Source organism: Zerene cesonia, chromosome 27 (assembly GCF_012273895.1).
Source record: "Zerene cesonia ecotype Mississippi chromosome 27, Zerene_cesonia_1.1, whole genome shotgun sequence".
In the NCBI taxonomy this organism is placed as follows: Eukaryota; Metazoa; Arthropoda; class Insecta; order Lepidoptera; family Pieridae; genus Zerene; species Zerene cesonia.
In genome coordinates, this window is record NC_052128.1 from 6,250,907 (window position 1) to 6,262,536 (window position 11,630).

General features: G+C 39.1%; 1 protein-coding gene across 1 annotated transcript in view; it reads left to right on the forward strand.

Moving 5' to 3' along the window:
- Window positions 1–11,630, forward strand: part of LOC119837295 (dynein heavy chain 1, axonemal-like) — a 54,533-nt gene that overhangs the window by 32,978 nt on the left and 9,925 nt on the right. The window contains exons 50-70 of the mRNA XM_038362811.1: window positions 265–359; window positions 837–975; window positions 1,360–1,522; window positions 2,048–2,217; window positions 2,560–2,781; window positions 3,173–3,334; window positions 3,699–3,876; window positions 3,944–4,074; window positions 4,152–4,257; window positions 4,765–4,919; window positions 5,317–5,505; window positions 6,187–6,316; window positions 6,694–6,841; window positions 7,167–7,270; window positions 7,711–7,787; window positions 7,908–7,975; window positions 8,078–8,207; window positions 8,674–8,817; window positions 9,370–9,536; window positions 10,040–10,265; window positions 10,623–10,818. Of these exons, the coding sequence (XP_038218739.1) occupies window positions 265–359; window positions 837–975; window positions 1,360–1,522; window positions 2,048–2,217; window positions 2,560–2,781; window positions 3,173–3,334; window positions 3,699–3,876; window positions 3,944–4,074; window positions 4,152–4,257; window positions 4,765–4,919; window positions 5,317–5,505; window positions 6,187–6,316; window positions 6,694–6,841; window positions 7,167–7,270; window positions 7,711–7,787; window positions 7,908–7,975; window positions 8,078–8,207; window positions 8,674–8,817; window positions 9,370–9,536; window positions 10,040–10,265; window positions 10,623–10,818 (3,100 nt within the window). The remainder of the gene's footprint in view (window positions 1–264; window positions 360–836; window positions 976–1,359; window positions 1,523–2,047; window positions 2,218–2,559; window positions 2,782–3,172; window positions 3,335–3,698; window positions 3,877–3,943; window positions 4,075–4,151; window positions 4,258–4,764; window positions 4,920–5,316; window positions 5,506–6,186; window positions 6,317–6,693; window positions 6,842–7,166; window positions 7,271–7,710; window positions 7,788–7,907; window positions 7,976–8,077; window positions 8,208–8,673; window positions 8,818–9,369; window positions 9,537–10,039; window positions 10,266–10,622; window positions 10,819–11,630) is intronic.

The window sequence follows — 11,630 nt, forward strand, 5'->3', positions numbered from 1 at the left end:
TGACAGATTCGAAATTCAAATGTAATATTTTTTTATAATTAAGTGTAACAGTATTTATGGCCAGACTAAGTATACATGCGTATCACTCGAAGCTAGAAACATTTGTCGGTCATACTATCGTAGTTTAAAAGACTTGACTGGTTTCTGTCATCTCAAGTAACTGTTTATTTCTATATGTCTTACATCTGTTGTAATTTTACCATGACATAATCCATGACCACTCTTAAAGTATTCCTCATTGATACATTTCATGGTATATACCAGGATGAAGATGACGTAATTCGTCTGTGGTACCACGAGCACCAGCGCGTGTACCAGGACAGGCTGGTGAATAGCGAGGACCGCAAGTGGTTTGTCAAGTATGTTAAAACTTTGATGAATTATTATTTTTATCATTGTTGAAATAATAGGTAACTCATGAACGGGACTTAAACGTTAATGGGACGAGCCAAATCGTAACTCATAAAAGGGTTGTTGAACTTTTTTTAAACTACCCTCATTATTTAATTTTTGCTTTGAACATTTTTTTTTATTTTTCAAATATTCACAGTAGATTTTCTTTTAAATGCCTCATTAGATGTTTCGATTTTGACGGGACTTCACTTGAATATGAATAATGTAGCTATACAGTATTATTACGCAGTGATTTTTCTTCTTGAAAATAATTTGGAACATCATACATAATTCGTCGAACAAAAATGCAGATTCAATTTAATTTTTCTTCGCGATTTACGAGGCAGTTACGTGGTCTAATTTCAACAACTATGAAATCCAAGTTCCAGCATAATATAAAGGAGTATATATAATGATGAAACATCTTTTGTTACCACATACAGTCTTCTTAACAAGAAGATCAAAACGGAGTTTGGCAAGAAAGCGAGCGATGTGGTGGGCGGGAGACTGATGCTCTTCGGTGATTTTATGGACATCGGGGCTGATGATAAGAAGTACTTGGAGATTACTGACCAGGATGAGGTTCGAATGGGCAATATTAAATAATTCAAAAAAATTTGGCGTAAACTGACACACACGTACGTGTTATAAATGTTAATGTTATAAAAATATTGTAGCTATGTTTATTTGTTCTATTTCTATTATGTGTCGTAAAAAATAATTATATAAATTAAGATATTATGATGATTAGGGGAATAATAATATGGAAGAAAATGTATCGAAGCGGACGTCGGGAAGTTATTTTATTAAAGGAAATTAAATTCATTAACAAACAAAACATTTTTCATTAAGGTCTGCTTGAAATGCTTACTCAAAATTTCAAAAATAACTGATTGCTCAGAAAATTGTGCAATTTCCGACCATCAAAAAAAATCCACACAAAATACGTATGGTGGATCTGCGCAGCTGGACGAGGTGCTCGGGCACTACCTGAGCGAGTACAACCTGTCGTCCACGGCGCCGCTGGAGCTGGTGCTGTTCGAGGACGCGGTGGCGCACCTGTGCCGCCTCGCGCGCATCATGCGCCAGCCCATGGCCAACGCGCTGCTGCTCGGCATGGGCGGCTCCGGTACTCTCGCTCTCTCTCTCTCTCTCACACTCTGCCCACTTGCTATGTTGCGTGTCATGTCGCGACGCAGCCGTGTGCAGGTCATTTGTAGGGGATACAGAGTGACGTGGACTGGACTTCTTTAGTAGTACATCCCACAGTTACATCCCTATAGACGGTTCATTATAATTTGTAGTTCGAACGCTTCTAAATATTTCAATTCCAATATATGGCGCTGTATCAATCTTGTGTGACAGTTGCTAATATTTTTAACTATGGGCTAAGCCGAGAGTAGAAAATTAAAACATAAATACATAAATCTAAATTGTGTGAACTTAGTTGTCACATTGTGGCGGCCACCTTTAACATCACGATTTTAATTATAATTTTGATGATAGAGATAATAGTGATAACGGAGATGATGCTGCTGATAATGACGATAATTATTTTGATGATAGAGGTAAAATTTATGATGATTCAGACGATAGTGCCAACAATTACTGGTAACATTAATGGTGATGCTTCTAAACTAAACAAATAATCCAGGTCGCCAATCGCTGTCGCGCCTCGCGGCCAACATGTCGGAGCTGCAGTGCATCCAGATCGAGATCACGAAGGCGTACGGCCAGTCGGAGTGGCGCGACGACCTCAAGCAGACCATGATGAAGGCTGGCGCCGACAACAGGGGCATCGTCTTCTTGTTCTCTGACGCGCAGGTTCCGTTACTTCTCACAGTGATGTGGCCAGGTTTAACATACCACAGCCATCATTTTTTAAAAATTTTACAATAAAACTTAATGTATTTACATAATTTGTGTAACTCGATGTCTAAAGTGTGTTTCTCCTTGGTTGAAATAAACTTTATTTTATATTTACACTAGCTGCATCCGGCAAACGCTGTTCTGCCTTACTCCTATAATTTAGGGGTACGAAAAAAAGATGTTGGCCGATTCTCATAGATACCGGATAAGCATAAAAAATTTCATCAAAATCGGTCAAGCCGTTTCGGAGGAGTATGGCAGCGAAAACTGTGACACGAGAGTTTTATATATATTTAGATAAAAATGGAGTCGTTCCTCGAGGACCTGAACAACATCCTGAGCTCGGGCGACGTGCCCAACATCTACGAGGCGGAGGACCTGGACCGCGTGTACGTGTCGGTGCGTCACGCCGTGATGGAGCTGGGGCTGGCCGCCACCAAGGCCAACCTGTTCGCGTGCTACCAGCGGCGCGTGCGCAGCAACCTGCACATCGTCGTCGTCATGAGCCCCGTGGGCGAGGTGCGGCAATCCTGCTGAATCCAGAGTATTTGCATTAATGAGACACATTAATGCAAATACTCTGGATTCATAAATATAGACAAAATCATAAGTAATAAAAAAACGATATTTACTATTATTAATTAAGTAAATTAAAGGTATACATTTAGGTCTCACTTAATTGTCATGTTTACTCGATGTAATCTATTAAATCTGTTGGTGAACTTGAAATAAATAAAAAAAAAACACCCACAAAATACAGTTGTTCCAAATAGGTAACAAAAATACATCGACTGTAAATAAATATGCATCAATAAAACATAACTATTTTAAATAAGCAACAACAAAAATCAAATATTTCCCAATCGAAACGTACCAAAGACAGTAACGCCCCACAACGACCGCGCGGCAGATATTCCGCGCGCGGCTGCGGCAGTTCCCGTCGCTGGTGAACTGCTGCACCATCGACTGGTTCAGCGAGTGGCCGCGCTCCGCGCTCGACTCCGTCGCCACGCACTTCTTCCAGCACATGGACGAGCTGCAGACCACTGATGAGGTCATCGCCTCCATGGTGGTGAGCTGCCAGTGTATTGTAATCATATAAATATGACTTTAGTTCGCTGTTTTAGGATTGCATTGGTTCTATCGTTTGGTAATAACTTAGCTTTCTACTGATTAAATTTTAAAATTCGATACATAGTTTTAATAGTTATTATTTCTCACTGACACAAAACTCTAATAAGACTTCTCACAATATATATAATGTTTTATATATGTTTTTTCTGTAAATTTTTGTGTGCAATAAAGTATTATCTATCTATCAATTAGTTTAGATGCTAATTGAACTCTTCTATTACGAATTAGATCGCCGTCAGTTCTTGTACATTATTTAATTAGCTTCATTATTAATTCTGAATTAATGAGCACCGCGCGTCCAGTCGGTGTGCTGCTTCGTGCACCAGAGCGTGGTGGAGGCGAGCGCGCGGTTCCTCTCGCAGCTGAACCGCCTGAACTACGTCACGCCCATGTCCTACATGGAGATGCTGGCGGCGTATGCCGAGATGTTCAGGAAGAAACAGAATGCGATCCTGCAAGAGTCCAACGCGCTGAAGACAGGTAAGTCCTGGATTTCGACTTGACCAGATTCTGTTTGACTTGCACATTTGTCTGTATACAATTTCAGGATTGAACAAACTGAACCAAACGGAAGTGGAAGTAAAGCAGTTGCAAATAGAACTGGCGGAATTGAAGCCTTTGATGGAGAGGGCGGCAGAGGAGACCAAAAAAGTTATTGACCAGATCGCTATTGATACTGTGAGTAGAATATTTAGATTCTTTCATATTATGTCGTGACAACGAGACAGTGGATATAATTGATTAACATTGCACAGGCGATAGCCGAAGAAGCGCGGATAAAAGTGGAGAAAGAACAAGCGGTAGCTGAAAAAATGGCGAAAGAGACCACTGCGATGGCGGAAGATGCACAGAGAGATTTAGGTACAATATAAGACGTGTATATTATTATTCTGAATGTTGTGTTTATCTTTAATTGTTGTGCATGTAATGTGTAAGACTCAACTTTTTTCTTGTATAGACGATAGATATTATTGATGCAACAGCAACTGATGAACCTAAAATTAATAAATAAATAAAACTTGTGAATAGACAGACAAACAGACAGAGAGACAGACCGACAGTGAAATCTAAGTAATAGGATTCCGTTTTTTTTGTTCGGAATCCTTAAAAAATAAAGACACAACGCAAGCTGTAAGCACAAAGCGAGTGGTTCGATGTGCGCGTGCGCATGCGCGTGTGTATGTGCGCATGCGCGTGTATGTGTGCGCATGCGCGTGTGTGTGTGCGCATGCGCGTGTGTGTGTGCGCATGCGCGTGTATTTGTGCGCATGCGCGTGTGTGTGTGTGCGCATGCGCGTGTGTGTGTGCGCATGCGCGTGTGTGTGTGCGCATGCGCGTGTGTGTGCGCATGCGCGTGTGTGTGCGCAGACGAGGCGATGCCGGCGCTGCGCGCGGCGGAGAAGGCGCTGCAGGAGCTCAACCGCAACGACGTGGTCGAGGTGAAGGCCATGAAGAAGCCGCCCGCCGGCGTCGTGCTCGTCATCGAGTCGCTCTGCGTCGTCTTCGATATCAAGCCGATAAAGGTGCGTGCTATAAGGTGCATTCACTTAGCATACCATAAAATACCTTATATGACCTACTAGTATTATAAATGGTTGTTAGTTTGTTAGGATGGATGTATGTGTATGTATGTTACTCTTTCACGCAAAAATTACTGCATCGATCGCAATGAAATTGGGTACGTAGATAGCTGGACAACTGGAATAACACATAGGTAATGGCTTTTTATCCCGATATTCGTACGGGATACAGACATACGCGGGTGAAACCGCGGGGCGCAGCTAGTTATCTATATACTTATAAATGAAGGTCGCGTTAGTTACTTAATTTGAGTACGATAGAGCAATATCGCTCTGAAATTGGCATAGGATAGTGCTTGAAGAAAAATCGTTTGTTTTACATGATGCTCCGCACTTGCAGGAGCCGGGTGCGTCGTTCGGCGAGAAGGTGCTGAACTACTGGAAGCCGGGCTCCGCGATGCTGTCGGACCCGACCGCGTTCCTGGACTCACTGATGAAGTTCGACAAGGAGTCCATCACCGAGGATATGATCAAGAAGCTGAAGCGGTTCGTCGTCGATCCCAACTATGAGCCCATGAAGATTTCCAAGGTTATTACAATCTATTATAGGATAAAATTAAGTATATAGAGAATGAAATAGGAAGTAGGTTATATAAGTGACGCAATTTCCTACTAATGTGTCAATTTTCATGAAATATGACAAAATTATAACACAATTTAATTCTATCAACATTGAAGTAGAAAAATAATCTGAGAAATAATATAAGAAGAATATTACTAGGTACTACTATAATTTTTTATTAATTTTTTTGTAGTATAATCGTTTATAGTTTTCAAAGCTGGAAGGGAAGCGTAATATTTTTTCTTCATAGTGTAGCGTTATTCACAACGCTGAACTTCTATGGAAAGTATTTTATTTTAGTCTATATGTTCTACTATTTCAAGAATGTGAAACACAGTTTCATTAAACAATAATATCTCTACTATTTTCTTGTTTGATTTTACGCGAGTATTAGACATTTAGAAATTTAAAACTTTTTAACGGATTTTAAACGCGATTTATTTTTTAATATAATAAAATTAACTGAAGCCCCCCCGTAACCACACTCGCTGTAAAGTGTTCACAGCCCGGGTTAGTAATATATTTAATAAATCGCGTTTAAAATCCGTTAAACATATATCCGTTAAACAAATATTCTCACCAATTGTAATTTTAAATAAATGTAAAGAGAATCAAATGTTTAATCTCCTCAGTTTGTCCACTCGGCAGGTGTCGAAGGCGTGCATGTCGCTGTGCATGTGGGTGCACGCGATGTACAAGTTCTACCACGTCAACAAGGCGGTCGCGCCCAAGAAGGAGGCGCTCGAGCGCGCCACCAAGGAGCTCGCTGCCGTCGAGGGTATGCGTGATACATTAATTATACTTTATTCATATACGTACTTGTTTCTTTTCTATTCGAAAAACACTAAAGGGATACATTTTTCGGTGCTATTGTTATTTGATAAAATGCTTTTATACGGTCTTACTCTGATTAGCTACATCAATATTGCATTATTTCTGTACTTATGACGTGTTTAAATTACACAATATAATTGTACTATATTATACAAAACATTATCGAACCTAATAGCTAAGCGGTTAGGTTATAAAAAAAGTTCCATCAAAACGCTTCTGTTTGTATCATAATATTGAGTTATCCAAACACATATTTTAACAAAAGCTATAAACTTTTAAATTCAGCAAAATTACCATTTTCCCCTATCCTATCCATTTAAGCAATGCTCGCGAACGCAAAAGCCAAGATGCAAGCTCTCCTCGAAGGCATCGCGAAACTCAACGCATACCTGCAAGAGAAGGAAGAAGAGAAGAGGAAGATGGAAGAAGACATCAACCAGTGCTTGGCAAGGATGGATCGTGCTAACAGGTAACTGGAATATTAGCGGCTTTATGATTAATATTAGTTATCGTTATAATCATGGGCAGGAATAGCTAGATCTTTTTTTACAAAGAAAAGGTACACCTCGTTATTATCATATAGGCAGTGTTTTCATAACTTATAACCGAGTTTCTTGGTAAATGATAACATATATCGTATGCTGTGAGTGTAGATCCAACGTTTTCAACTTCGTAGCAACAAAAAAGCGAAACTGACAGCATTAAAATTCAATCAACACAATAATGATTTTATATTTTCCCAAACCATATAAATAGCATATAGAACAATTGTTGACACAATTTTCTTATTATAGACTTCTGAACGGTCTGTCGAGTGAACGTGTCCGTTGGATCAGGACTATCAAAGAGCTGGACATAGCCATCATTAACCTCATGGGAGACATACTCATAAGCGCTTGTTAGTTGCCATTTTGTATTTTTACCATTAATGATGTTCTTGGTGTTTTGGTTAGTTTGTGAGAATTAAAACTAGAGGTCCAGAATTCTCATTATGTGCTATGTTACATGCGCCTTTATTTATAGTAACTCGTCAGAACATTCGATAATAGAAATATTTTTCACATTAGGCGTTCAACTTTTAATCACCATTACAGAATTATCATTGCCTTTCAATAAAATTACCTGTAAATATAACTTCTAAGTCTTAAAAGTGATATTTACAGGTAATTTTCTTCTATTTCATCATAATATTTCATTTCAATGCTTGGAGTACCGATGATTTATTAATTTTGGGATTTTTAGCCTTCTCCAACTATAGACCTAATTAATTTTGAATCTCGGCGATCTCAATAATTAAAACATTGTTACTCGTACGTAAAATCCTGTACATTCATCCAGGTGCTGTTGGTTACATAACTCCATTCACGGATGAGTATCGTCGAGAACTGTTGGCTGAATGGATCAATCATATGGAGGTAATACAAGGGATTTTAGGTGGATTGTTGTAGTGGATTCAGGTGTAATATAACTTTTTTATTGTAACTTGCTTAAAAACAAGAAAAGGGACTGAATCGTGATTTATTTTACTTGAATAGGAAGTGGAGGTGCCTCACACGCACGGCGGCACTCCACTCTCGATCCTCGGGGATGCTGTCTTGATAAGGTTTATGATGTGCTATTTTATTGCTCTAAAGTTATTTTTGTTAATTTTCGTTATTTTTCGCATATATGTACGAGTGTGTATTTTCTAAACATTTCGTTTTAGGAACTGGCAGATGTACGGTTTGCCGCGCGACCCGCTGTCAGTGGAGTCTGCCGTGCTGATGTCCAACTCGCGCCGCTGGCCGCTCATCATCGACCCGCAGACGCAGGCCAACAAGTGGATACGCGCCATGGTAACCACGCAAACACACGCACTCGCAAACAGGCACACTCGCAAACATGCACACTCACAAACACGCACACACGCAAATACACACACTCGCAAACACGCACACTCGCAAACACACGCACTCGCAAACAGGCACACTCGCAAACACGTACACTCACAAACACGCACACACGCAAGTACACACACTCGCAAACACGCACACTCGCAAACACACGCACTCGCAAACACGCACACTCACAAACACGCACACACGTAAATACACACACTCGCAAACACATGCACGCACAGTCACAGACATATGCACTATACAAACACGAACTGATAAACATACGTACATACACACTGTACAACTGTCGTTGGGTAATATGTAAATTTGCCTCATGTTACACACGTTGGTGAAATTCCTTCAAAATTTCCTTGAGTATTTATAATGAACTCTTCAATAATTAATCGATGTTCTTTTAAACTAGGGTAAAATCGAAGGTTTGGTGGTTTGCAAACCTAATGACAGAGATCTCCTACGTAACTTTGAGTCTGCGCTTAGATTTGGCAAACCTGTCCTCCTGGAGAATGTGGGGCAAGAGCTGGACCCGGCTTTGGATCCAGTGCTGAAGGTTTTAACTTCAGTCCTTATTATTATTTTCTTTTGTAAACTTCTGTAGATGCTTTGTCCATATTTACACAGATTTTATACATTTATGTTTGACAGAGCTATCAGACAATTGTTATAATGAGTAGAAGATGAGATACTTTCATCTTTCAAAGTAAAACAACGTTTTTTAATTGATCGATTTGGATCTATATTAGACTACAGAAATGTATTTGCAGAGTGTTTTATTAATTACTAGCTGCACCTCGCGGTTTCACCCGCGTAATTCCGTATCCCGTAAGAATATCGGGATAAAAATTTGCCTATATGTTATTCCAGTTGTCCAGCTGTCTATGTACCAAATTTTATTTCCATGTACCAAATTAAATTTTATGAACGGATGTTCAGGACAAATTGCAAAAAAAAAGGCCGATTGCTGTGATAGATCTTTGCGATCAATATTATACTTCAAAAGTGCTAACATTGAAAGTAATAATAAAAAAACTGTTCTAGTTATCTAAAATCGATTCATCATCACGTCAAAATCAGACATTTCATTGACAATACCCACACCCAGCGCCAATACTTCCGGCAAGCGGGCCAGCTGGTGCTGAAGCTGGGTGACTCTTTGATCCCATACATGCCCGGCTTCCGGCTCTACATCACCACGAAGCTGCCCAACCCGCGGTACACACCAGAGACATCTGTTAAAGTGCAGATCGTTAACTTCGCGCTGGTGCCCAGGTTTGTCTACCACAATCTTCATGAATTGGCAAAATTACCATCATGCTATTTTCTTGTAATTACTGTAATTTCAGATATAGTTCTATAATGGTGACAAGCCTTTGTATGTTTACATAATTGCTTTCGAACTGATTATTGTATCTTTATGAAACTGTGGCGACAATCAGATACAAAAAAAGTATTTCCACCGTAGTAGGTGTCCCTCTCTTCTTTTTTTTTTTTATTAATTAATTTAATTTTTATACAATATAAGTTTGTTTTAACAAAAATTTCGCCAAACTGCTAAACAGTTTGTAGTTCTATCTTAAATCCAAATAATATGCTGTCACTATTTGTAGTGCATATTATTCACTACTTATCCGGAGAGAAAAAAAATAAAATGGACAACAAATAAACATGCTTATGGATGTATTCAACTAGTATTATGACAATCAAACAACATATTGACATATTTATAGGAGAATTAAATCATCGATCATAAAATCCGTTCTATATACGTCCAGTGGGCTAGCGGAGCAGCTATTGTCAATAGTAGTGGCCCAAGAGCGGCCGGACCTCGAGGAACTCCGCGGGCAGTTGATAGTCTCGCGGGCGCAGATGTCGTCTCAGCTCGCCGAGATGCAGTCGGCCATCTTGTACGGGCTGTCCAACAGCGAGGGCTCGCCGGTGGATGATTTGCCGCTGATTCTCACCCTGGAAGCCATTAAGATCAAGAGTGCTGAGATTTTGGTGAGATTGTCTGAGCCTTATTCAATTCAAAGAGTAGTATTGTTTGTAGCTAAAATTTATATTTTTTAAATAATGTTGATTCCGAAGTTAAATTATTACAAGTAAAGAAAATATAAAGTAAAAAAAAATACTAGAGAAAGATTTACTAGAGAAATACTAGAGAAGACTGACGTGACTTTTCCTATTTTTTTATTTATACTTAAATTTTTAATTATTTCATTCTCATTTATTTGATACTGAGATTATATGTCAACCCTTGTACTTTTCAAAACAAGTAGAAGTTAATTAATTAAAAAAAAACTCATCAAATGTGTCCCCACTAAATGAAATCTAAATTAAAATCTCTTACACCAATAGATAAAAGTAGAAGATATAGAAAAGACCTCGGAGGAGATAGACGAGGCGCGTCTCGGCTACGTGCCGGTCGCGAACCGCGGCCAGATCCTGTTCTTCTGCCTCTCCGGGATGGCCAACGTGGACCCCATGTACCAGTACTCGCTCGAGTGGTTCGTCAAGCTGTTCATACGGAGCATGGCCGAGACTGAGCCTAACGGTATGTTGAGTGACGATTTTGAATGGAAATTTTATTATTTTTTACCATTAAACGAGCAATTCTTGTATGTATATATATATATATATATATTTAATTGGAATCTCGGAATCGGCTCCAACGATTTTCATGTAATTTAGTATATTGGGGGTTTCGGGGGCGATAAATCGATCTAGCTAGGAATCTTTTTTAGAAAATGTCATATTCGTGTTTTATCGACTTAAACTTAACTTAGCGACTCTTCCTGACATCTATTGGCGAATAATAATACTTATACTATTTTTTGGCGAATAATTAAAGTTCCAGCAGATGGCGTTGTTAAGTAACGAAGTCAATGAGTGTTTGCTTTGAGGTTAGACTAATTGTTTATATTGTTTTGTGTCTTCTTAATGCACGTGTTCACTTAAAAATGCCTAAACGATCTTGGAAAAAACGCTTATAAACAATCTAACATCACGAAGTTAAACCGCAAACGCAAAGCTCGGTCATCCAGGTGCTGAAGTTTAATTGGAGATAAATGGATCTGTGTGAAGTTGGCAGCTGAAATTAAGGTAGTTGAATGAAATATCTTTCGTTCAATTGAAGAGGATGAAAAATAAAAAGTGGTGATTATAGTTACACGAGCGACTAATTTTTTATACAAACGTTATTTTTTTAAGTTACTTATTTGTCCAATTTTTGTTGAAAAGTAAAAAAAAAAATTAGTTTTCTCTTCATAAGATGAATGTAGAGTAAAGCGAGCGGCCCGTTGCAGACGACATAATCGAGCGCGTGGACATCATAATCGAGCACTTCACGTTCCTGCTGTACGTGAA